This window comes from Camelus ferus, chromosome 11 (assembly GCF_009834535.1).
Source record: "Camelus ferus isolate YT-003-E chromosome 11, BCGSAC_Cfer_1.0, whole genome shotgun sequence".
NCBI classification, from domain to species: Eukaryota; Metazoa; Chordata; class Mammalia; order Artiodactyla; family Camelidae; genus Camelus; species Camelus ferus.
In genome coordinates this window covers 8955211-8982419 of record NC_045706.1, presented here as the reverse complement: position 1 = coordinate 8982419, position 27209 = coordinate 8955211, and the positions used below count along the sequence as shown (strand labels likewise).

Below are 27209 nucleotides of genomic sequence, written 5' to 3'. Positions count from 1 at the left end.
GGTCTGTGTGTGTATGCTCATCATATAGTCAGCATCCTCCACCTGGGTGAAGGTCTTAGTTCCTGCAGAGTAACTCAAAGGTGTGTCCAATTGTTACGTACAAGGAGGTACAAGGATGTATCCCTTGAGGAGGAACTAGGACTCCTTTTTATCATTGAACTATTGTTTTTTGATTGCTCTTCCTTTGTTTCTGCATTCCCTCACTTCCTAATTAGTAACTACTTGAGTCTGCTGTTTGGAACTCAGGGAAGGCCTAGGAGAAGAAAGCCGTTTTCTACAAACAAGAAACCACAGGTTCCTGCTGGGTTTCAGTGTGATGCTGTGATTAATAATCCCAGCTGCTTGGATCTTGCAAGGAACTCACCATGTTTTCTGGGATGCTCAGGTTTTAGCAAGCTGGTTGAAATCTACATGTGAGGGGCATATATATCTGTTAAGAACAATGACTTCTCAGCGTGACTCAGTAATTTATTTACACTGAAGGAACCATTACAAGAGATAAGTATAGGGATGTTAATGCATGATACAGTAGGAGCCCTTAAGTCCTTTATCCACTTACTATCATTAATAATAATTTGCAAAGCTTTAAAGGAGCACTTTAAAGGTAGAATTATAAAGTCAAAACGCATGAGCTTTAATTACTGATGGAAAGTGCAGGATTCAGGTTATCAGGGCAGCCTCCATTGTGCCTTACCTCGTTTTAACCAGAGAGGGGAGTGATGGAGGAGATAGACAAACAGAGAGAGAAGCAAGGGTTGGGGAGACACACACAGGAGGGGAGGGAGGCAAATCCTTAGAGACAGAGACATACAGAGATAAATGCACTGAGACAGACAGACAGATAGACACTTGGTCTGACAGACACTTTGGCTCTAAAGAACTTGGGAGCCAGGATTCTAACACCAGAGCTGCCCCTGCCTTCTGCTGAGCAGCAATCCCGTGGCCTCTTTGAAGGAGTCTGCTCTGAGACGTCAGCGCTTCAGTCCCACTTGTGATGATACTGCCCTTTGCCCAGGATGTGAGTCAGTGAGGGTAGCAGACTTCGGGGGCTGACCTGACCCCCTGCAGAGGCCACTTTCCTGACTCCAGAGGTCTGGTGGCCCACAGCCTCCCCTCGTCACTCCCTGCAGGGGCCAAGAACCTCAAGCCGCTGTAGTCGGGATGCCATGGCCAGAAGGGTGCTTAGACTTCCACAGGTTGAGTGTCCCCTTTCGGGCGGCCATGGATCCAGATTAGAAACTCCATTTGATTAGAAACTCCTCTTTGGAGGTAAGGATGCACTGGGAAATTGATGGCACCCAGATGTGCCAGAGACTGATTTGCAAATGAGGAGTCCAGACTGTCAGCGTACAGGAACCTCTAGGATGTGGTGGAGGATGGTCCTTGTACTTGGGTTAGGACAAGACAGGAGTCACGTGCTCTGATCTTGGCTCTGAGCCCTCGGCAGATTGCTGAGCCACCTGACTCTGGGTTCTCATCCTCAGGACCCAGGAGGACACAAGCTCCTTGAGAGTGGGGAGCTGATCTGTCTGACTCAGCTGCCCAGGTGCCCGACACGGGACCCGTCCTGCTGAAATTGTCATGGAGTGAAATCCATGTGCCTCGCCTGTTCTGCAGGTCACATGAGAGGGGGTGAGGAAGCTCTGAGGTACTAGTTGTAAAATGTCAGCTGAGGTGAGCAGCTGTGGGCTTCACAGTCCCTGGATAGGGCAGCCCCATCCTGGGACCCAGGTACCTGCCTGGAAAACCAGCTTAAAATCAGAATAATGCTCGTTGAGTGTGGAAGATGAGCCTCAGAGGCAGGTGGATGCTTCTTGCTGGCTGTGAGAGTACCGCAGAGTGGCCCCACTGCAGCCCTGCTGGTAAAGCCTGGAGGGGGCTGGCCCCGCATGGGCGTGTCTGTCCTGGACTGTGCAGAGGGGTGGCTACATTCTTGCTGCCATTCTGCTTTTCCCAAAATCCTTGTCGACTGCTTCCCTTATACTGTGTCACGCTGGACATGATCCAGCTAATTAGATCCCAGCTGTGCTCTATTCCTTGTGTCCAGGAACTGGATGAGATTTGGGAGAATATGCTCAAGGGATCTGGGAAGTCCCCTGGCATTTCCAGCAGTGTGGTTGGGCTCTGCCCTGTTTGGGTCTGCATCCTTCCCTGTACCAAGCCAAACATGCACCGTGTTGAAATATCTTTTTTTGATTACAAAAACAACACATGTTGCCTCTACGTGTATATATTTCCATCTCTACATAGGTATATATGTGTATGTAATGTGTGTATGTGTTTCTCTGTGTTTGTTTATGTTTATATGTAATTATTGTATCCAAAATAAGCTCATACTATATATACATTCTTTAATCTGATTTTTTTTCTACTCATCACTTAACTTGGAGCTCTCTGGACTACACACACAAACCCACCCACCCTCATAAACAGCATGTGGCTCTGAGGGAGGGTCTGTTACTTGCCAGGTGATAGGGGAAGTCCTAGTGGTTGACCACACATTGCTGCTTTTTTTGAGTTTTTGCATCCTCTCCTGTTGTTTTTCTGTCTCCTTATCACTTAGTCTTTATAGATGCTGTCTATTTATCTGCCTTTAACATCACCCTTCCCTGTCTAATTTGTTTTGATTTCAAACTGGCTTAGCCTGTCTGGACTGCTGTAACAAATTACCATGTAGCCTAGGAGGCTTAAACAACAAACATGTACTCCTCACAGTTCTGGAGGCTGGGAAGTCCAAGATCAAGGCATGGACGATTGGGTGAAGGCTTGGACGATCTGGTGAAGGCTTGCTTCCTGGTTCATAGACGGCCGCCTCCTCCCTGTGTCCTCACGTGTCAGAAGGGGCAAGGGAGCTCTCTGGGGTCCTGTTTATAAGGGCACTAATCCTACTTATGTGGGCTCCACCCTCATGTCCTAATCACCTTCTAAAGGCCCCAGCTCCTAATATCATCACCTTGGGAATGAGATTTCATCACGAATTTGGGGGGGACACATATTCAATCCATCGCACAAACGTATTAGAATAATATATGATAAGTGTTTCATACAAGACCAGGAGAGGGTTTTTGTTTTGTTTTGAGTAACGTGCAGGATCTTTAGTGCAAGCTCTGGGTCACATGACTTGGTTGAACAGAGACAGTTTTGTGTTTCCCTGGATACAGGTTGTGTCTCAGCCGGGTGAGGACACTGTTTGCTTGTTGAATGGCTTCTGACGAGATAGGGTGTTCTGGAGTTCTCCCTGGAAAAAGGAAAAGGACTTTTAATGACAGCCTGTCAGAAGCTCCTCCGTATTTTTTAAGTCCTTTTTTTTTTTTTGTAACATCCATAATATCTTATTTCCAGTTAGATTTTTAAGAATCTGAGCTTAAAAGATTCCAATTGGAGTTACTCAAGCAAGGAGTTAGGCAACAAAGATGAAATTTCAGGGGTATCAGTGTATGAAGGCAAGGGAATAGAAGGGCCATCTGAATGCCTTTTCTCTGTATTTCTCCTGAGACTTGATTCAGTCTGGCATTTCCCCAAGAAGGCATAACAGGATCCAGTTACAAATCTATGGAACTGTCAGCCCAGAGCCCATTCAGTGTTGATTCTTCACTGCCTGCAGTGAGGCCCGTGGCCACTAGAGTTGCTTCTCTTTTGCTGAGTGTCTGGTGTCTCTGCAATTAAGTCAATTTCGAAACTAACTGTATGTGTGTGTGTTGGGGCGGGGGGAATGTTTCATCGGTCACATGCGTACACACCCACACATGCGCACACCAAGCCTTCTCCCCTGTCCCTGGCGAACCTGGGTTGTGTGCACCTCAAAAGAAGGTGTGACTCTGAGAATGTCCACATGCTTTTGGATGCACTTGTGTCCACAGACCGCCTGGCAAGACTGGCCATCCCACACTGTGTGTAGCAGCCTCCAGATGCTCTGTCACTCCCAGCTCAGTAGCTTCAACCAAATAAGATAGAAGACTCAACTTGCTAGCGAATTGCGTTTTCCCGAATGCTTGGAGGCCAAGGGCAGAGTCAGGAGCTGCAGTAATAAGGGGGATGCATTATCTCTACAGTTATTATCCCCACTTATTGGACAATCAGTCCAAGGGCATGGGAGGTCAGGTGTCTTGCCTAAGGTCACACGGTTCCAGTGAGAGACGGAGCTGTAGTTACACTGTAGTGGGCGCTTGTGGACGACTACCATTCAGTTCCAACTCCTTATTTCTTTGGGGGACAGTCTGTCTCCTCCATTCCACTTGGGTCTGGATGGGTCGCTTATTTTTTTGGGCTCCCCGCCCTCTTCCAGCTAAAAGATGGGCAAACGACCCAAGGTGGGCCAGTGGGATGCTCCTAGCAGTCTCTTCAGGTCTGACTCCTCAGCCACCATAGCCTTTCTGTAAATTCCACTTTTACCTTAGTTATCGACTCGGTTCCTGTTTCTTTCATAATCAGTTTGCAGCTGGCCGTCACCAGGTCTGTGGGGCTCCTCAGTCCGTGTATACTCCTCCCCTTTCCCATTGTACTTCTGTCACTAGGGCTGCAGCCCAACCCAGAGGCAGCCTGAGTGTTGATTGCAGTGCCCCTTTGAACCCTGCTGACATCTCAACGGTAGCCACCAAGCGATAGCTAATTGAATCTGAAAATAAGGGACCTGCCTTATTACCCAGCAGACGCTAGGCGCTGGGAGTCTGAAGATAAGTGCGTCAGCATCTCCCTTGGCTTTCCCTAGAGTTTCAGGCTGGAAAATCCTAGCCACCTGGCTCGCCAGAGCTAGCTTTGTGTTCATGGGAGACAGAACCTGACTGTGGGCTCCTCAGCATCTGACGGTCTAAGAAGCATCTCAGCCTTTGATTGTGTTGAAATCACGTTCTCCTGTTACCTGTATGTGGAGGAGTGATATTGCTCAGCAAATTCCTTTTCTATATCCAGGAGGAACAGAGAAAGACAAATATATGATATCACTTATATGTGGAATCTAAAAAAAAGATACAAATTTAATTTACAAACCAAAAATAAGCTCACGGACGTAGAAAACAAACTATGGTTACCAAAGGGGAAAGGGCTGGATAAATGAGGAGTTTGGGATTAACAGATGCACACTCCTATATATAAAATAGATAAACAACAGGGGCCTACTGTATAGCACAGGGAACTATATTCAATTTCTTCAATAACATATAATGGAAAAGAATCTGATAAAAAGTATGTATATCTGAATCGCTTTGCTGTACACCTGAAACTAACATTGTAAATCGACTCCACGTCAATAAAAAATAATATTAAAAAAATAAAGTGAAAGACCTTTTTCAGCCAGCCTGAAAAAATGACCCATCTGGCCAAGTTGTTTTAGGCAGGAGGGAAGTGTGTGCTTGTGTGTGTGTGTGTGTGAGTGTGTGTTTCTTGATAAAGCTGTCTAAGTCGGAATATTCTGATACAAAGAATTTAGTGCACAGCAATGTCAAAGATGTCCGCTCATGCACATATCCATCCAACTCTTACAAGAGATGCAGAGATGAATGAGCTGATCTGATCCGCTGAGAGATCAGACTCATTTCTGGAAGGTGTCCCTCTGTCTTCAGGACGGCAGATGGTCCCCTGGCCTGGAGGATGCAAGCCCTCCTTCCTGACTCGGGGCTTTGGGCCAGTGCTCTGCCTTTCCCTGCATTTGTCTTCAAGGGCAGGGAGGAGGCGCTCTCATGCCTCTCTCTCTCTCTCTCTCTCTCTCCGTGGTCCCTTCACAAGGAGCTCGAGGGTGGGGCTCGTGTCACGGGAGCCCCTGCCACCAGAGTGCCCACACTGTGTGCTTTCAACCCTGGTGGGTGGTGGCAAGGACCTGTGCCCCTGGATCACTTTGGTTGTGGGAACTGCAAACTGGAATTCTGAGGAATTGCTCTAGAAATAGATCTGAGTGTGGCGATACCCTTTCCTCTTTAGCAATGCTTAAGCACAAACTGTCTGGATAATCAGGTAACCTTTAAGTGTAAGTAACTTCAGATTGCCTGGGTGGGAGGAGCATTATATTTAGGGAAAGAAGCTCCTATTTGGAGGCAGTGTCTCATGAAGGCAAGCCCGGTCCTCTGGGACGTCCAGCCGCGGTTCTGCCATGAAAGAGCCCGTGACCTGGGGAAGTCAGGTCAGCTCTCCAGGCCTCCGTTTCCTCACCTGTTTAAATAGACGTGAAAAGTGTGTTGGAGTAGGAAATAGTCTCTAATTTTTCTTCCCGCTTCAAAGTTTGAAGATTCTATGGCCTCTGAAATTTATTCTCCCAAACCCTTAAATTGTCTCTAGTAAAACTTAAGCAAAATGTAACCGTTTAATAATATGCTGGAAACTGCATTTATAGCTCTGCTTTATTAAGAGATTCTGATGATGTTTGATTTATAGGTACACACTCACGTATAATTGTGATACATGTATGTGTGTATATAATACGTTAATTATATTATACTAACTTTACAACATTCTATATATTATACTAACTTTATTGTGTTATGTTATATTATGTATTTGTATTGTGAGTGCTGATCTGATCCTCTCGGTGGTTGTAGTTTATAGAAGTAAAACACAGACATATTTAAACCAAACCAAAAATATAGGTTAATAGCCCAGAGGGCTCTCCATTTTGCCAGCTAACTGTCTTGCTCTGGGGACAGTTTCCACAAAATACTCCGTTTTGACCCAACGTGCCATCTATGGAGGGACTGGATTGTCATTGTGTAGAGCGGAGGTTTTCAAACTGTGCTCGGTGGGGCTTCAGAGCGCTATAGCGATGCTCCAAAATCTAAGGAAATATTTGAAAAAAATGCTTTTAAGCCTTACTAACACACAGGGAAAGCTTGGCAGACTCAGATTTCAGCAGCCAGCGCAGTCTGTCCACACTTGGCCACACATTTCCATCCTTCCTTCTCTTCTGGACACGCATGCGGTGTGGCGCTGGACACCACCAGCATATGGCCTTGTGCTGAGAGATTAATCCGGTTTTGCCCAGTTAGGTAGCTCTCTTGCCCTATCCGCCTTATTAAAGAACGTCCCACGATCACAGGACAAGCTGTTAAAAACAGGTGCTGTTTGTAATTGCTCATCCTTACGGATGGGGACTTTTCCTAATAATGTGCAACCAGGAGAGAAATCAGCAGGTACAGTGCTGCAGTTGGCATCCCCAACCCCGCTTGTCAGATTTTCAGGTTCATCAAAATGACTTAATTGTTCTCAACGATAGACTTCATAGTAAGAATATATTGTAAACTGAGCTAACAAAATAAATGAAATACTACTTTTCTCTCTGCATAGGAATTTCATGTTAGATTCATTGGGGAAAAAATAGTTCTGTTGCTAAAAAAGTTTGGAAGCCATTGATGTAGTCAGATGAGCACTGATTTTAGAGGCAGACAGTTCTAGATGGGAACCCTGCCTTCCCTAGCTTATTAATTAGGTGGCCTCAGGCAGAGGAATTTGCCTCTCTAAGCCATAGTTGTGTTATCTGTAAAATGGGTCTGCTCTCCAGCAGGATATTTTTGTAGATAATAGAGAAGTGTACAAATGGCCTAGTTTAGTGCCTGACACACAACAAAAAGTTCAGCATGAGATAGCTATTAGAATGCTTTTCATGCTGGGAATTAAAAGTCATTAGTATTTCATGCCTGGCTATTATGAGGTATATCATTGCATTATGGAAATGCATATATCTTATTGTATTTGCATATATTTGCACATTTACTTATATGGCGAACATAACATATGCATATCCTGCTAAATATATTCTCCTATAGTTTAGAAACATTTTAGTAGACTGTAATGGCACATTTCTCTTTCTGATGCAGCTTCGTGGCAAATTAAATTAGTTTCTTTTTCATTTTGAAAATGTGCAGAGCCTTTGCAGAATAATTTCTTGTACTTTAGTTTCTTCTAGTTGAAAAAAAACATAATTGAACAGCCGATAGGAACTGCTTTTATGGATTGGGACTCTGAAATGCTGCTTTATTTTTATGGCCAGGCTCTTTGTGGGTGGACTACAGAAATCCCTGCTCTTAGGAATGTTTTTGAGCCCCCTGAGAAACTGAATAGGGAAAAAAGAGCTAATTAAAAAAGCTGCCGTCAGCCTCCTCTAATTAACTTGCTCTCTGCTCCTGGGAGAGGGTGTGAAGATATGAAAACACCACAGGCAGCTCCGGAAGTGCGTGCCTTTCCAGGGGTCCTTGGTAGCATCTGGTGTTTTGATGCAGAAATAGTTCATGGTAAACAAGGCAAGGAGTCACACAGGGGCTTGGGGTACCCTCTACTCCCCACCACACTGCCTCCACACAGGGCAGCGGTGAATGGTGGTCCCTTCTGAGCAGGTGTGCGGGCTGGGCAGCTGCAGCAGGGGAGACCTCATTGGCATTCAGCAGCTTGAATCCACCAGCGTCCGGCCCTGCCTGTTGCTTTCTTGTGCTGTTGGGAAAGATCAGGGGCTCTTTGTGCTCTAAAGCCACACATTGCCAGGGCCCAGGGATGCAGAAACCACGGAAGGAGCACAAAGCCTCTCCCTCCGTGTCTTTGCTGGAAGCTGGAGAAGCTCATGGCATCTGTGGCTGGTGACGCGACTAACTTTTTCGCGGCGTCTTAAAGAGACTCAGACCCCACAGATACCAGCAAGGGAATTAGGGTTGGGAATTTGGGGGACAGAAGCTGTTCTTCAGTGGAGATGGCTTTTGCCTTCTGGCAGACGTGGCCCCCGGTGGAATGGGCCCGGTGGATGTGGACAACGGTGACGGGCAGTGGAGACTCCAGTCTGCAGGTCCTTCAAGAAAACTCGGGCAAGAGGCAAGTTGTCCCCATGTGTCTCGTCAACGGTGCCCCTGGCGTGTGCAAGGCTGGGGGCCAGGGCGACACCCAGGGCCCACCAGGTGGGCCCAAACTCTTATTCCTCTTTGATGCTTAATTGTGTAACTTCCTTGGTTTTTGACTCTGCAAAACTTCAGGCACCTAGATTTGTTGTTGTCCAGGCGAGGATCTGAAATTCTCCTCTACAAAAGCTGAGTCCTTAAATATGAATGTGTGTTTGTAAAAGTCGATATGGCTCCTATTGTGTTTGCATGAACCAAGTTTTTACTTGTGAAATTTGATAGTATGAAGGCTTCAGCTCATTGCATCCCATCCAAAGCAGCTCTGATGTTTCTGTTCTTTCCTTTGTGTCCTGAGGGCTTTGTGGCTGGCTGGAGGAACCAGGGTCTTAGAAGGATGAGGGTTAGGGATCTTTGGCTCAGATAAAGTGAGTCTCCAACAAACAAGTTATGAAAACATCGATGTAGATTTTCTGAAGGAGAGCTCACCAAGTGGCTCTTTTTTCCTGTCCTGGCTGACTGTGGAGGGTTTGGTTGGTACCGGTGCCTTCCGCTAGCTGGCAGATGGTCTTTAGAAGATGCTGACTTCAGCAGAGGACACTGGTCCTTTGACCCTCGTGGGAGCTCAGCACTCAGTGCTTTTCACATTCTATACTATACACACCTGATGCATCACCCTCTGATTATGTTTCCTGCTAAATTCCCCTCTGGGTCCCTTGTGCCAGCCGCAATTCTGAGTATCCACCTTCTTGATAATTACCTTCCTTGTTGCGAATAAATAAATGGCATTTTGGTCTAGTTACAACATCCCGAGGTGGGAATCAGCCCAGGTGATGCTGCTGCTTCTTGCACGCCGGCATCCTCCGAGTGAGGTGGGGCCAGGACTGTGGACCCTGGGTGTCCTGAGCAAGTGAAGAGCTGTCCTCCAGCCTGAGGACACATGCCTGGCTCAGTGATGTGGGGACGCCTCATCCCTTCTGGCCTGAAATTGAGTCCTTGGTGGAAGCAGGGTGATGGAGAAGGGCTGTCTGCTCTGGGTTTTCTAGAGCCCGGGATAAGGCTTTAGTTTGGTGAGCGGCTACCCCTTGTTCCTAGGTGTGACGTCCTCTGGGTGGAGTTTTGGCTCATTTCTCAGGGTGAAGAATCTTTCCTGAGAGCAGACATTGTGGCAGACCAGCAAGGGCCATTTTCACAGCATAGGGATCAGCGGGCTGTGCTTTGTGTCTTAGTCTGGCTTAGCCCAGTCCCAACCTCCAGCTGGCTTGCCAGCTTTCATTCATTCATTCACTTAATAGATATTTATTCACCGCCTCCTGGTTTAGGCTTGAGGATGCAGTGATAAACAAAAGAACAAAACAAAACAAAAAGGCTGCCCTCTTGGCCTTTTCAGCTCAATAGAGGAGAAAGATAATATGATTAGAAAGTGAGTAAGTCTATAGTAAGTTATGAGAAATGCTTGGAAGGCGGGGCAGTGGGAGAGATTGATGGGGTGAGGGAGACAGAGGTCGAATGAGATTTTGTTTCTTGGGGCGGAGATCCTCTGGATGTGTTGGAACCACAGTCCCCGGGAATTCTTCCATATCAGTTTGACTGAACTGATGCTGCGTAACGCATGCCAAGATTCCAAGATCAAAAGATCCCACTGTTTGTGTTTGCCATTAAGGCCAGAAATATGTCTTTCGAGTAGAGCTGAGTTCAAAGAATCTATCATTTGGGCACAAAGCTGGTGATAATGAGATTCACTCCTGGGAGTCACGCTGAGAAATGACTTTCCTTGCAGCGGGCCTCCTGCCGACTAATTGGGCGGTGGGCCTGGCTCCACCAGTCCCGGGAGGGGTCATTAGGCTGCGCATTGCTCCCAGGCATTGGCCCCTGGTCCCCCGGAGCAAATGCAGCCCTGGCCCCTGTCTAACCTGTGCTTCTCCCCTCTCTTTCTCCATCAGGAGTTCTGACTCTGAAGAAGCATTTGAGACTCCGGAGTCAACGACCCCTGTCAAAGCTCCACCAGCCCCACCCCCGCCACCCTCCGAAGTCATTCCAGAACCTGAGGTCAGCGCACAGCCTCCCCCGGAAGAACCAGGTAACCAAGGGTCAGGTGCCCCTGGGGAAGGCCTGGGAGCAGCCCTGAGGCTGAGCCCCGATGCCACTCACAGCAGCTCCTCTGGGCCCCACTGGAGGAGGACACCCACCCCAGGGGCTGTCGTGGGAGCTCCTTAGGTTGTTGCCAGCTGCTGGAGCCTGTCACTCTGGGCTGTATATTTTGTGCAGAGATACGGTGGGTTCTTTGTGTTCGCTCTGCAGAATTTAGGGGAGGCCTCTGGGAAACCACTCATTTAGCTCTGGGTGCCTCTCGGACTCAGAACTGGGCTTGAGAGGGGCAGTGGGTATTGGAATTTTCTGGTGCAATCTTGGATTCAAATATTTGGTCCCTACTCCCAGAAGAGCATTAGTTATGAATCGCCATGTAAATCTGCACTTTTATTAAAGAACACAGCCCCCGTGGGCTTGGGGGTATTTAGTAAATGGTCAAGAAGGTAAAGTGACAGATGGCTGAATCCGTGCAAGGATGACTCGTTTATTTATTCCTCATTAACTTCAAATTATCTGATTTCTTATTTTCCTACATCCTTTCTCCCCTAGTGTGGCTTAAAATACTAACCTTTATGTACCTTTCAGATGGGGTGACCCCTGGGGTTGGGGGTGGGGGAGGATGGGGCAGATCTTGGTCCCCAGGCTCCAGCCTGCACACCTGGCTGGAGTTCTCTGTGTGCGCACTCCAGTCACACCAGCAGGGATGCGACCACCTCGAACATGAAAGTGTAACGTGAGGCCTGGAAGGAGATGGGGACTGCCGGAAATGGCCCCACAGGCTGGTCACGGGACCATGTGGTCCCAGAAATGGCCCCGCAGGCCAGTCAGGGGGCCAGGTGGTGCCGTCTTCAGACCCAGACAGCCTGATCTAGTCCCGGAACTTCAGAGTGCCGCGTTCTGGCTTCCTCAGGCTGCAGCCCTTGGCAGTGAGGTGCCTGGGAACAGCCACCTCCTGGGCCCACCCTCCCAAGGCTGACCGTGCCTGTGTTTGCGCCCTTCAGTGAAGGAGGAACCGAGGATGGGGCGGGGACTTATAGGTGGCTTGTCCACACACCTGTGCACGAGGCTGCCCCAGGTGAGACAGACCAGGGGTCCAGGCCTCCATCTGGACTCTCGCCCTGGCCAGAGTGAAATAAAAAACCGTTTTGACCTTAATGTTGGTTTTAGAAAGAAATGGGTGGAATTCTTTCTGCCGGCTCTGGCTTCAAGCTGGTCGTGTTTTCGGGTAGACACTGCTGGGGCTTTGTTGCTACGCAGACATGCCCCCGATGCGGGGGACGGAGGGAGAGTCACCTTTGCTGGTATCTGGTAAGTGCAGTTTTCACATCCTTCCCCTTTTTGACAGTTTATGATTTAGTAGTGTCTGATTCTGCACAGCTAGCCTTGGTGTTGAGCTCTTGAGAGGGTAATTATTGGAATTTTAAGGGTAATTATTGATTTTAAGGTGGGGAAGAAGCAGGAAGGGCTGCTTACGTTTCTGAGTGTTTTACATCTTTCATATAATAATGCATATGAAAATTTTATTTCTTATAATATTGTAAAGAAATTCGCCCTGAGGTTTTAATGGAAAGTGGCTGAGTGACAAACACATTGTAATCCTTAGGTCAAATGTGTGATTAAGAATAAATGATCCTGGGGGGAGGGTATAGCTCAGTGGTAGAGTGCATGCTTAGAATGCACGAGGTCCTGGGTTCAATCCCCCATACCTCCGCCAAAAGTAATAAATAAATAGATAAACCTAATTACCTCCACTCTCCAAAAAAAAAAAAAAGAAAAGACTAAATGATCCTTTTTTGTGGGTGTAATAAGTTCATGCCTATAAATGTGTGAGATACCTTAGAAAAAAAGACTTTAGAAAAAAAATGAAGGCACATCACAGTGTAGGGTCCACCCCAAGCACCAGTGTCCAGGCCGCTGCTGCGGGCACATGTGTGTCCTCCAGGATTTCCAGTCGTGCATCCTGACTGCTTCTGGGGATGGTTCGCCACTTCTGTTCTCTTGTTCGGCCTTTGTTCCTTCTGCCTGACTTCTTTTTCAACAAAGCAAAGAACAGTCTCCATTCTTAAAGACACAAACACACGCACAACACGCCTGCCTCTTGCTTCGATGGCAGTTTCTGAAAGACAGAGCATCATGGAGGAATAAGAGAGAAGCCCGCCGGAAGTGGGAGCCGTAATGGCCATGAGTCACAGCCCCGTGGAACTTTTGATCACAGCAGTTGGAGTTTGACTTTATGCTTTTCCTCCTTGGAAAACCACAGTGAAGCCACGTGTCTGCGGAATATACAATAGGGGGAATTAACAGCCGGGACTGTGTCTGCCTGAAGCCCCCCTGGCTTGGGCTGTACAAAGACCCATTCGATTCACTGCACTCGCTGGAAAAGTCTGCTGTCCCGTCTGCGGACTGCATGTGACATTATGCAGATTGAGGAGGCGGCTGTGCTTGCTTGTAGAGGTGTCCAGAGGAGAAGGCGGCTTCTTCCTTCTGGGAACCGCAGGAGAGAGAGGAAAGTCTCTTGTTTGGCTCCTCTGCACAGTGCCCACAGATGCTGTGAAAGGTGCCAAAAAAACACATGAAATAATAGATGAGACCTCTGGCTGTAAATAAAGACCTGATTTTTCCTCCTGGAAACCTACATTTTACAAACTAATCCCCTTACCTTGGGTCCTGCCCACGTGATCATGCCCCACGGGACAGGAGGATGGATGAGGCATGGGTGGCCACCTTGCTTCTGCCCCTCATCTGGGCAGGGCCAGGATACAGTTTATCTGAGCTCAGTTTTCTTAATCTGTAAAATGAAGAAGGTGACCTCAAGTCCTTGAGATCTTTCCCACTCCAACTTTCCATGATCCTATGATCAGGACACTTGGCTGTGGCTGCATTATTAGAAACTCAAACTGGCCACCAAAGGGCATGATTAAATGTCACATCATTAAATAACAGCTCCATTTAGCGTCCGCCCTGTGGCTGGCCTTAGCTGGGTTCTTTGCAGGTTTCATCTCCAACTCAGGCAAGGGAGTGATCTCCAGTGCTCACAGCATCCTTCTACGGGGCATCTGGTCCCTTGCTTCCCAGTGAGATGTGGACCTTTCAGACCTTGCCCTTGGTCTCAAAGTAAGTGAGGGGCTGTGGGATCAGAACCCCCACCTCTCGACTGCCTTCCGTTTGGAAACCAGGCTGGTCTCTGTGCAGGTGAAGCAAGCTGGTGTGTTTAAGCATCTGAGGCAAAGGGCGTGCCAAGTGGTTGCCAGATGGGGACAAGGAGATGGTCAGTGAGGGAAGCCCGTCTGTGGGACCAGGAGTGCCTTCACTCTGACAGTGGCCCTCCCTCTGGAGACGTGGTTCCCCACGGGGAAGGGTGTTTGGCTCCTTCTTGCCAGGAGAAGCCCAGCAGGGAGGGCCCACGTGAGGGCCTTGGAAGAAACAGGAGCCACCTGCGCCCTGCTAGCCCTCCACCTTCCCTCTCTGCCCCGTGGGAAGGGTGGCCTTGCTGAGGCTCCAGTTGTGCTCCAGATGGCAGTGCGTGGACCACTGTCTGCAGATTGACCCAGAAGGGAGCTCATTGCACCCGGGGGCTTCTGTTTTCAGCGGCCCTGCCCCGGCCCCGTCTCCGTACACATTGTCACTTGCTTTCATCGCCTCTGAGGTTCCCGTGCAGGAGTGCCCCCCACAGAGACAGGAAGCCTCTTGGTGTTGGGCAAGGCATCTGAGAGCCTGGCCAGGTGAGAGCTCTTCCTACCCTGGGGCAGGGGCACAGGGAGTGGGTGTCACTGTGGCGTGTGCAGGGGTCAGGGCCCACGGCTGCTGTTTCCTGGCACTGCTGTGTCTTGGGCTAAGTGCTTACATGCTCCTCCTGTTTCATCCTCTCAAGAATGCCTGGTTTACAACCGAGCCTCAGAGGAGTTGAATAACCTGCCTGGGGTTGGCACCGTGGGTGGGCACACCAAGAGCCTGGCGGGGCCCTGAGCCTCGGGATGCACATTGACTTCCCTTAAAGAGCCCACTCCAGTCTTGACTGCACCTGATGTCCAGCTCAGGCGGATACAACCTGGTTTTCAGGGAGAATTTCTCCATCTCTCGATGAGTCACCCTAGTCAATTGTCATGACTCACAGTGCCTCGAGCGGGGCTATTTCTCCTTAGCCTTTGGGAACCGAATGGAGGTTTGGGAGCATAGACATGGGAGATCAGAGCAGGTGTCCAGGAAGCGGCAGGCACAGACCCACCAGGTGGGGGTCCTCGGGGCCCAGGAGGGTCTCTGTGAGAGCCTGAAGGCCTGCGGGGTCTGGGAGAGGAGCCAGCTTTGCATGGGCTGCCTGCCTCTCTTGCTGGTCCATTCTGGTTTAATGACCACATCACAGGGTGGACACCCAGGGACTGCATCTGCCTGTCATTTCCACTCGCCCTGACGCCTCGCACCTCTGAGTCCCCATAAGTAATCAGAGTTCACCTCAAAGACCCAATTCAAGCCATCAAGCTTATCCTCCAAACCATGTCTGTGGCCAAATATGAAAACATCGCCCTGGAGATTTTAAGAACTGGGCCAGGTCTGGATAGGAAGCAGGTGAAACGGGCCAGCCAAGCCCCGACTTCCCTGCTCAAGGAGCCTCCTGTGGTGCCTGTGAAAACGGGGTTTCTGAGCCCCAATCCCAGCCCTGCTGAATTCCTTCTCCAGGGAGGAGCCGGGAGTCTGGGGTTTCAGTGAGTGTCCCAGGTTTGTCTAACAATAAGGCAATTTTGGGAAAACCGTAATTCATCATGGACTTGCTCTGAGGTGCCCACAGCTGCCGACAAAATGCCACATAAAGACCAAGTAATGCTCCATTTATATTTCATTAGCCTACTAAAATGGAGGTCTTTTCTAGAATAAACATTAATTGCAGTCGATTATTATTCATGTCCTTGGAGAATGCAGAGGTAGGCTCCCTGAGTACAAGATCATTTACCCCTGATATGTCAGTTTAAGCTAAGAGTCCGAGTGCGGGAGTGCCTCGTCTTGGCACCTTTCGGCCTCTGGCCCGTAGATCCCTGCCCAGAGTGAGCTTATCTGGGATGGGGAGACGGGAGACAGAAGCCCAGCACAGCTGGCAGGAAGTGCTCCAATTACAGACAGTCAGCAAGGCTAAGTGATGTCGCCTTTGAAGACAGCAGGGTGACAGTTGGGTGACATCAGCTGCCCCTTAATGGCTTTCTCCCTTTCCTTGGAATTCCCTCTTGTTTCCAGATACATTTCTTTTTTCCTTAGCTTGAGGGATTTTGTGGCCTCGCACTGGCGTTATGGACTGCTGTTGTGTTCCCCCCATTCAGATGTTGAAACCCTAACCCTCACACCCCCACCTCCCGGCCATGTGACAGTATTTGAAGATAGGACCTTTATGGGATGATTAGGTTAAACAAGATTGCACAGCACTAATCCATTAAGGCTGGTGTCCCTGTAAGGAGAAGAGGAGACGTCAGGGATGAACTCACACGGAGAAAAGGCCGTGTGAGGACACAGAGAAGGCGGCCACCAGCAAGCCAAGGAGAATCCAAGCCTGTGGAAACCTTGAGCTTGGACTTCCAGCCTCCAGAACTATGTGAGAATGAATGTCTATTGTTTAAGCCCTTCAGCTGGTGGACTTTATTCTGCTGTCCGGAGCTGACTAACATACCAGGAACTGCCTGGTGAGCCTTCACATATCATGAGCCAAGGATGCTGATTTTGTGCTCAGACTGAGCAGAACCTGGAACCAGGGCAGGACGTTGGTCTCAGGGCAAGCATTGTTCGGATCTGCACCGTCAGGGTGCATGAGGCAGAGGACAGGTTCACGTGAGTGGATCCATCTGGAGTCTTGTCCTTCCTTGCCTCTGTGTTCACAGTGGCTGGCAAATGGGAGGCATCCAGGTTATTTTTGGGATGAATGGATACATTGTCTTTGGGTAAGGTGTGTGGACATTTAGAAATCCAGGGGTTTACAGAGTTTGCAGGGGTGGACTGGGAATCCTATTGGAATACAATAGCTTTGGAAAATCAGGGCCTGCATGTGGCAGGGATCATGTATCATGCTCTCCCAGCCCTGCTCTGGTCACCGGACAGTAAGATATTGGTTCCAAACCAGGGATTGTTTGCCCTGCAAGGGGGCATTTGGCAATTTCTAGACACATTTTTGGTTTTCAGAGCTAAGGGGTGGAGGACGCTAATGGCATCTAGTGAGCAGAAGTCAAGGATTCTGTTAAACATCCCACAATAAACAGGATGGCCCCCCAAGACAAAGAACTAACCATCCTGAAATGGCCACAGTGCCGAGGTGGAGAAACCCTGCAGCAAGGTTCCATTTCCTGGTCCTTGATGATTTAATTAGGGTATGTCCTTTGCAAGAGGAAAGCCACGTGAAGCAGTCAGAGAGCTCTTCTTCTGGGGAAACAGTGAGCAGATGGTTAAGCTGAGTATCTGCTGATTGTTGCACGGTTTGGGGAGAACTCCTGACATCTGAAGGGCCTTGGAAGTCTTCCTTCCTTGGGCTGCCGGGGCATGCGTAGTAGCCTGAGCCAAAGCAGGTTGGCGGTTGTGGGCCTTGCTCTGGAAATGATGGGATGGGCTGAGACTCTCCTGTAAGACCCACTTGAAGTACCTGGTCCCCTGGGTCCCCTGGGCCCCCTGGTCCTTCTGTGCCCTCTGTACTGTGTGTCCAGGGCGGGGAGGCAAAGCAGCTGCTGATGGGAGGATGGGATGCCTGAGGGTGCCAGTCCCTGGAGGAAATAGGGAGGGAGTTGATTTTAGAAAGAAGGGAGGGGACATCGTCTTTTGAGATGGCAGTGAAGCTAGAGTGTTTTCAAGACCTGGAGGAGTCATTTGGCCGACAGGGTTGAGAGGCTTTCAGGCAAGTGCTCCCTCTTCTGTGACATCTGGCTGCAACCAAGTAGGGCCAGGGGTGGCTTTGGATGCAGAAGACAAGGGAAGGTTTGAAACCATGGCTGGCGAGTAGACATAGCTTCCAGAAGGTGCTCTCAATTCCAGAGGCATTTATTGAGCCTGCAAGAGGAAGTGTGACAAGCCTGGGGAAAACAAGGAAAAATCAGACCAGTTCCTGAACTCAGGAGGCTGGACATTTCCTTGTGTTGTCATCTCCTGGGCAGCGCTTCATCTGCCGGGGCTCTCTGCCAAGTGCTCCAAGGGAAGGATTAGCTTGTGAGCAAAGCTTGGTAAGCACAGAGTGCTCCCCACCTCGGGGTTTGCAGGAGTGAGCATCAATTGCTCTGAGAAAATCTACAGTGAGAGGGCAGTTCGGGTCTCAGTGAGCATTTCCCAAACCTTGTTTGTTTGTTGGAATGAGAGAGAGGGCTGCCAGATTTAGCAAACAAAAATACAGGGCACCCACCTAAATTAGAATCTCAGATAAACAATGAATGATTGGAACATGGGACATATTTATACTCAAAAACATATTCACTTATCCAAATTCAAATTTAACTGAACATCTTATATTTCATCTGGCCACTCCACCGGCAGGGGTTAGGGTGGGTACTGCGGGGTTTAACTCTTGTCAGTAAAACACACTTTGGGAAAGCTGCACCAAGTCATATATGTGCCAGCTCTTTAATTCCTTCTTCTACCAACCACTTTGCAACATTCACCCTCCTTTGTCTAGTGACATGTTTTTAGTTCTCTGGCCGATCGTTTTCTGGCATCTTGACGGCTCAGGACAGCTGTGAACCCAGAAATGCGTGCAAGGCGCCACCTGGTGCAGGCAGATCCCAGAGTAGCCAAGCCAAGACCAGGCTGGATGCATCTCCATGGAGCAGTGGGGTCATGAGATGATGGAGTATCTCTTTGCTGGCATTTGGAGTATCTGCAGTGTGTTTTAAAATAAGGAGCTGCCTCCTTGGCTGGCAGTGGTGAAGCGGGTGAAGAAACCGAGAGGAAGCTGCAAAAGATGGAGGGAGAATAGATGAGAGGGAATGAGAGAAGCATGACAGGCAGGGTTGGAGGGAGAGATTACAGGGGATGCCTGGAGTCAGGATGGGTGGCAGCTCAGTCCTGCTGCAGTTGTCTGGGGGCCGCCACATAAAGGCTCTGAGTAGTCAAGAGTGGGCTAGAGGATGATAGCAGCTAATAGTTATTGAAGGCTCATTATGCTTTCCTTACATTTCTTCTGTGTCTTCCTCTCCTGCTCTTCACCCTTGCGTTAGCCACACTGGCCTCTGATACTTCTGCAACACACCAGGCGTGCATCTACCCCAGGGCCTTTGCACTTGCTATTCCCTTTGCCCAGGATATTTCTCCCCAGATATCCCCATTTCATGCATTTACCTCATTTCTGATCTTGGCTTAAATGTCTTCTCCTTGGAGGACTTTTCCCAGCTACCTTGCTTTAAAATTGCAACACTCCTCCCCTGGCTTTATTTTTCTCCACAGCACTTACCACCATCGGACAGGCTGTATGTTTTACTTGTTTATTGCTTCTTGACTGTCTTCTCCCTGAAGAATGTAACTTCCAGGAGGGCAAGGATTTTGTCTGCTTTGTTCATTGTTGAATCTCCAGCTCCCAGAACGATGCCTGGTCTTGACTGGGCGTTTGGTAAACATGTTTTGAACAACTGAGTGATTTGAGCTCTTCCTTAAACAGCCCTTATTGCTCCCATTTGACAGATGAGGGAGCTGAGGGTAAGCCTACACAGGGGTGGACCTAATGGGTGAGAGCAGGGTTTGTATCCAAGCAGTGTGGTGGGCAGGTTGGCTGGGGTGATAGAGGGTGATCATCTGGCACGGGATGAGAGACTCTCCGAAGTGTCCCGTGTCCCTCAGTGACTGCTTTGTCTCCATTTCCTCAGGATGCGGTTCTGAGACGGTCTCCGTCCCCGATGGCCCCCCTAGCAGCTCTGTGGAAGGAAGTCCTTTCCGTCCTCCGTCACACTCCCTCTCCGCCGTCTTCGATGAAGACAAGCCGATAGCCAGCAGCGGGACTTACAACTTGGACTTTGACAACATCGAGCTGGTGGATAACTTTCAGACCTTGGAGCCACGCTGCTCAGACTCTAAGAACCAGGACTGCAAGGTGAACTCGCGGAGGAAGTCCACGGACTCTGTCCCCGTCTCGAAGTCCACGTTATCCCGGTCGCTCAGCCTGCAAGCCAGTGACTTTGATGGTGCTTCTTGCTCAGGCAACACCGAGGCCGCGGCCCCGGCCCCAGAGGCGTACAGCACGGGTTCGAGCAGTGCGTCCAGCACCCTTAAGCGAACTAAGAAACCGAGGCCACCTTCCTTAAAAAAGAAACAGACCACTAAGAAACCCCCAGAAACCCCCCCAGTGAAAGAGACACCGCAGGAGCCAGCCGACGAGAGTCCTGTCCCCGCTGAGGAGCATCGAATACCGGAGACAAAAGCGGAATCAGCCAAGGCGGAAGGTTCCGGACCAGCCTTATTGGAGGAGGCGCCCTTCGAACCTGCTGCTCTGCCCAAGGCTGCCTGCCCTCTGGACTCAGAGGGTGCAGAAGGGGCCGTCCCCCCAGCTCCTGGGGGTGGCAGAGTGCAGAACTCACCCCCCGTTGGAAGGAAGATACTGCCTCCTGCCACAGTCCCGGAGGCAGTGGAGGGGACCCCGTCAGATAGCGGGGGGCAGGAGGACTCCCCAGCCAAAGGCCTCTCAGTGAGGCTAGAGTTTGACTATTCTGAGGACAAGAGTAGTTGGGACACCCAGCAGGAAAACACCCCTCCCACCAAAAAGATAGGCAAAAAGCCAGTTGCCAAAATGCCCCTACGGAGGCCAAAGATGAAAAAAACACCCGAAAAACTCGACAACGCTCCTGCCTCGCCTACCAGCTCCCCCGCTGAACCCAATGACATCCCTATTGCTAAAGGTACCTACACCTTTGATATTGACAAGTGGGATGACCCCAATTTTAACCCTTTTTCTTCCACCTCAAAAATGCAGGAGTCTCCCAAACTGCCCCAACAATCATACAACTTTGACCCAGACGCCTGTGATGAGTCCACTGACCCCTTTAAGACGTGCTCTAAGACCCCCAGCTCACCTTCTAAATCCCCAGCCTCCTTTGAGATCCCAGCCAGTGCCATCGAAGCCAATGGAGTGGACGGGGATGGGCTGAACAAGCCCGCCAAGAAGAAGAAGACGCCCCTCAAGACGTAAGTTCAGGGGTGCAGGTGGTAAGCTTGGAGGCGGGGCTGCGCATTGGCTGGGATCCTTGCTCACGTGCCTGGGTGAGGCTGGGCTGCCCTAACCCCTCCCCCTTTTGCGATAGGGCCACCATGTTTGCTGCAGGATACCTGTTGTCATTCCTTTCTGTACCCATCGGTGGCATTTCCCATCCACATGTCCCTTTGGGTCTAAAGTCCTTGACCTTTTGCCTTCGTGAGCCAGCGGTCTAAAGCTTGACTTCTAACTGAAGACCTGACCTTCAACTTCAGGAGAGTGTGGGGGAGCCCATAGAAAGGGAACAGCCCAGTGAAGACCTGCTTAGCCTCTGTGTTGGTGACTTAGCTTTTGCTTTTTAGCACGTTGATTTGCTTTCGAAGTGGCCTCAGAACTAAGAGATCTGCCCTTTAAAATATTGTTAAGATTGATAGTATTTGTTTCTGCCCATTAATGAGACATTACCCCAGGAGGCAAACAGAGTAGGTTCCGGAGGCCCATGAGTGAGAGGTCTGGCCTGGGCCCCTCCCTGCACCCCAGCCAACTTGTAAGAAATACCCCCATTTGTCTCCATCCCTCTGGCTAGTTGTCTTCATAGATGGGAGTCCTCGGGCACTGTAGGTCCAGAGAAGATCAGTGGAACCTGAAAGGGAGAGATAGTCCCCACAATCCCCAGGAGGCCTTTAATAGCCGGGTCTGCTCTCCAAACACTCGCCAAGTAGATTGCCCTTTAATACTACGTGTCTGTGCCTTGGCATTCATCCCAAGACCCAGCTCTAGCTTGGATGGCTGCAGGTCCGTTCCCAGGATTTTGGCCCAGCCGTGGTGTACTTTGGTGCCTGGAGCCTTTCTCCTTCCCTCACGTGAAGTCTCATCAGTCATTTAACAAGGCCAAGGAGACCGGGCTTCTGGCAGCAACTCCGCAATGGCTGTTGGCCTCTCCCAGCCTACCTGGCATGAATCGAGACAGGGTGACCTGTTTACCTCTCATTCTGGGCTCCCCCGAGCATTTAATATTTGAGAAGAACCCGAGGCTTCCTGAGAAGGGGGTCCCCAAGCAGGCTTTGGCCTTGGATCACCCTGCTTCTGTCTGGTGGTGGGAAGGAGGCAGTCCTGGCCAAAAATGTGGACTTTTCTTAATCAGGTCCTTCATAAAGATCCCATAGAACCTGTTGGAAGCTTGATGTTAAGCCTCCAACAGGAGAAGTCTGAAATGCCCAAATCACAAAGCCATTTCTCTCATTTTTGGAAAGAGAGCCAACTTGTGTCCATTACCTCCTCCTTCCCCATGGATAGCTTGGTTCTGTCCTGTTCTATCACCAGCACTAACCGAGGTCGGGGAAGCCAACACGTCTCCAGGTCTCATCTCTAGTGCAGGTGACTTGGGATCCTACACTTGGGTGACAAAGCTCTTTGGACACCAACAGTTTATGGGGTAATTGGAGCCCAGAGAGGAAGGCCCTCTCCAGAAAGCTGGGCTGCTGCCCACACTCCCAAGCAGAACCTACAGTGGATGGCGCTTGCAGCCCTAACCCGTTAATAACCGGTTGTCCGCAGGTTTACCTTTTTTGTCAGTTCCTTCTGTCTGTCTCTCTTTTTCTTTGTCTTCTTGTCTTAGGATGGTTGAAGATGTGATGTCTGTATGTTCTCTGTTGTAAGTAAATTTAATGGAATCTGCCTCTCACGCCAAACGTGCTTTTTTCTGCCTTTGTTTTTGCCTCTGAGCGCTTTTTATTTCCTTTTTGTGACTGCTGCGTACATATTTCTGTGGCGGGCCTGGGGATGACGGGGCATGGGGCTTCCTGGCCGCACAGGCCATTTGTCTGCTTCATCGTGACTGGCCTAAGTGAGACTGCTTGGCCGTGAAAACGTGGTTATCCAACATCTGCCTGCTTGTCAGCAGTGGAACTTTTTTCCCCCTTTACGTATTGAATGTCTTCATCTGAAACCCATACATTTTTTTTAAAAATCTCATTTCATTCTTTCATTGTGAATTGGGCTAGTGGATGATTGCTCTCAAAGAATTGTGGCTTCACATTAAAATAACCGTCTAGTCCAACCACGGGCCACAACTGCTTTTGCTTGTTCTTGCTACACAAGCAGAGACGTTTGGACTGTTTCAAATTGAGACGTATGGGAGCCCCCTGGAATGCAGGGTTGGCTCAAAGTGGAGCACACGGCTGTGAGAGCCATCACCAGGCCGCTCTGGGTCAGTGGGGCTGGGCTGGGTACCAGCATGCCGTCTGGGGGCCACCCTGCTCCAAACAGTAGACCACCTCTAGGTCTACTGCTTTGCCTCCCTGGCCAGGAGAGATCTTGTGGGCTGCTCCCAGGGGCCCAGGAACTGGCATCTTCTCTGCCTCTCCATCCTTCCAAGGGAAGCTGATCTGGTCCCAGATGTCCAGCAGCCCCAGGATAGGGTTGAGTCTCTCAGGCTCTCTTCTGCCCAAGGGATTTCTTTAGTATGTTAGAGCCATTCAGCAACTATAAAACACACAGTTGTGTATTTATATGCATGAATAAATATATGCTTCAAGCTGCGATTGCACTTTTCGTATGGCAAATGCCATAAATGCTGTAAAGAACCATTTATAGTATTTCTTTCCTGACTGAATGCCATTGTTGGAGTGTTTTATTCGAGAGAACACAAGGAGGAACTTGGTGCCAAATTGCTCTATCCAACCAGTCAACATTTAGAGCAGGGGAGGGGAGAGGGGTCTAAGGTGAGGGGACCCCCTCCCACTGCACAAGCCTTTGCTTGCTGGGGGCAGCACTATACCACGGAGGGGCCTGAGACCAGGGGGCAGGGGCTGGTCTGCAGGTGGAGGAGCTGCCATTCTGATTGTGGAAATGACCCCCTGACGACCCAGCAGACTTAATGGAACCATCTGGATGAAAAGTCCCTTCCTTCTGACTCCTTCAGGAGTCTGAGCTGATGTTTCCTTTGCCTGCATCCTCCCCTCTCCTCCCCCACCTCCACCCCCAGTTATTCATATGAAGGAGAAAGAAAGGGAGAAAAGAGTCCTTGACCTTGGTTAGGAGAAGACGTTTAAAAGATCATTCCATCCCTGAAAAAGGTTTCTGGAGATTGGTTGCACAACGTGAATGTACTTTACTGAACTGTACACTTAAAAGTGTTTAAAGTGGTAAATTTTACTTTATGTGTATTCTACCAAAATTAAAAAAAAAATGATCTCAGCCCTGGCCCTGCCTTTAGTCAGACTCCTACCCAAAAGTTCAGAGGTGTGGGAATCCCTTAAGCTCAGTTCCTGCAAGTAGGAAAGTATCTGCCAGTTGTCCCTGAAGGCCCAGAACTTTCCTTCCTGTTTCTGCACGGCCCCTTCAGTTGTCTAAGTGCTGCGCTGAATTGGTCTTCTGTAAATTGGATCCTGTTAATTGGTGTCGTGAACTCAGATCCCCTCCCCCACCTTAGTTGGTGCAGACATTCCTGGGTGAATCCAGGTATACTAATCTGCTCACCAGAATTTGCTTTTTAAAATAAGAACATCTGGGTAAATTTAGCTTCATTTTCTGGGTCAGCTCTCCAAAATGGCATCTCTTACAAGATTTCCTGCCTGATGAGTTGTTCCCTCAGGGGCAACAATCATATCTATTAAAAAGTCAGAATGGAGTGGCGTGGGGTGGGCTGGGTCAGATACTCTGGGCCTCCGTTGGCTCTGGAATGTTCGGTGCCTCTGTCTCTTCTGTTTACATTTTCATTTTGTTTCCAGTGACACATTTAGGGTGAAAAAGTCGCCAAAGCGGTCTCCTCTCTCTGACCCACCTTCTCAGGTATAATGTTCCCTTGATATTTATGATTTTATTGGTTACCCGGCGAGTTAAGGCTGATGTCTTTTCTATAACCCACGAGTCAACAGAGCTTGCTTTTCTGCTCATCAAAGCCATGTTTCCAGTGCCCTCTTCTTGCCTCCTGAGTGATGGATCCCTCGGTGTTTGCAAGACATTGTTTTGATCCCTTCCCTTGAGGAAACTTCAGAGTATGTCCCAGGAGTAGGAAGATGTTCAGGAAAAATGTTAGTTGGATTCGATGGGTGTCGTGCTGGTCCATCCTGGCCAGTTAATCTGAGAACTTACAATGAATATATAAGGAAGTTGAGGAAGTCTGCTGAGATAAATGAACATACAGTGAGAAAGATCTGAATATGTGTCCAGAGCACTGGGTTAGGTAACCAGAGTCACCGTGGGGAGACAAAGGAGCCCCATCCCCTACAGAAGTGGGGCTTGGGCTCTTCATATGAGTCCTTGTCTGTCTCTTACCAGTTACTCTACCAGATAGATGCCATTTCTTCTGCCCTGTTTACAGACCGAGGAAGGGTCTCCTCCAGTGTGTATGCCAGGCCAGCCAAGGTCATAAAACAAACCAGCCTCCCAACCTGCCCATTCAAGCCAGTGAGGCCCTGGCCAAGGCAAGGCTGCAGAGAGGTGCCAGCCCCAGGAGAGGGTCTTGAGTCCAGTGCCACCTCTGCTGTAACTTTTCTGGGCTCCCACCGTGCCCTGCTCAGCTGCACACTTTCTGTAGAAACGGAGATGAGACCTCCTTTGTCCACCTCCCAGGACAGGCGTGAGGGTTGTCAGGCGATATGATAATACTGATGTACATACAGGCCCTAAAGCACTGTGTGGGCATAAGACCACAGCTGCCTTGATAAAAAAGTGACAGTAGTAAAAGTTTCCTTATTTGTCTCAAAATGAATGAGCAGGAATGTCTCCAAGACACAGAATCCTGATTTTTTGGAAACCCATGGTCCTCACCCCCTGAAACAAGCCATTAGAAAAAGAAATTCATAGAGGAAAGAATTTGTTTCCTTGGGACAGTTTTGAGCAGGGGAATTTGACAGGGACCCGTCCTGGTTGGTGGGGCCCAGACCCGTGGGTGGGCACAGAGACTGGATGAGAGAAGAGATTGCTTCTGTTCTCCTGGTAGGACCCTACCCCCGCAGCTACCCCAGAAACACCGCCGGTGATCTCCGCGGTGGTCCACGCAACTGATGAGGAGAAGCTGGCGGTCACCAGCCAGAAGTGGACGTGCATGACGGTGGATCTGGAGGCTGACAAACAGGACTACCCGCAGCCCTCGGACCTGTCCACCTTCGTAAATGAGACCAAATTCAATTCACCCACGGAGGGTAAGCAACCTGGTGGCCAGGGTGGCCAACCCCCGCCCTGTCTTGGAGACCACTGCCCCTAGGGAGCAAAAGGCCAGAAAAGAAACTTCTAAGCCAGGTAACTGAGCCATCGGCTGCCGCCTCCCAGTGTGCTCTGAACTCAGGTTGTGTTTTGAACCAGCCTGAGGCTTGAAAGCAGCTGTACCCTGACCCTCAGGCGCCTGCTGAAAGCCGGCACAGCATCCTCTAACTCCCAGTCCTGAGCTCCCCCAAGCTTTGCACCTTCTCAGCCGTAAGGCTTATGTCCCTTGGGGATGTAGAAACTGGATGCAGAGCCCTGTTCTCCGATCATCCTTCCTGTTAATGAGGTCACGTCCGGCCACACCAGACACGCATCTGGGGGTGCCGAAGTGCTGCTCCCCAGAAAGAACCTGGCTGGGGCTACAGCCATGATTTAGGCTTTCTTACACTGAAGTCATGAATCACAGGACAGTGAAATGTTGGGTTAGAAATAATAATTGCCTCTTGAACACGTACTCATCGCGGTATGAATTCTCTAAGTAACGACGAGATGGAGGCACTTGTCATTGGTGGAGCCCCCACTCTGAGCCCTGCTGGGCCTTTTACATACCTGATTTCACTGCATCCTCCCAGCTCTGGAGAGTGGATTTCTGCACTTCCCCACGTAAGATCGAGGGGTGAGAGGCTTTGAGCTGTTAAGACTGGCTGAGTGTTGTGGGGCTAATCCGTGTAGGACCAGGTCTGCCGGATGCGAAGGGGCTTCTTTCCCACTATGCTCTTTACGTGAGCATCGTACAGGCTTCCTTTCCTCAAGGGTAGAATGAGTGTGTTGAACTGACTGGTGCTTCCGGATCCACAAGAAATTCAGAGTGTCTTAATATTTTGAAAAACCCGAATGGACCTAGTTTAGATAGATGCTCAGCTGATTAAAACTGCGTGTTTGGTGGCCATAATTACATCAACTTGCTGTGGTGACGCTGATCTTCTCCCACTGATTAAATCCTCAGATTGACAATTGTAAACATTTTTTTTCAAATGCTT

The 27209-nt window shown here is 49.5% G+C and overlaps 1 protein-coding gene and 1 non-coding gene across 2 annotated transcripts in view; both read left to right on the top strand.

The window, feature by feature from the left end:
- Positions 1 to 27209, top strand: part of TACC2 (transforming acidic coiled-coil containing protein 2) — a 196482-nt gene that overhangs the window by 140991 nt on the left and 28282 nt on the right. Inside the window, 4 exon segments of the mRNA XM_032490739.1 lie at positions 10745 to 10881; positions 19703 to 21014; positions 24753 to 24813; positions 25967 to 26168. Of these exon segments, the coding sequence (XP_032346630.1) occupies positions 10745 to 10881; positions 19703 to 21014; positions 24753 to 24813; positions 25967 to 26168 (1712 nt within the window).
- Positions 12532 to 12603, top strand: TRNAS-AGA. Its single transcript has one exon. It is a non-coding gene; the product is annotated as a tRNA-Ser (tRNA).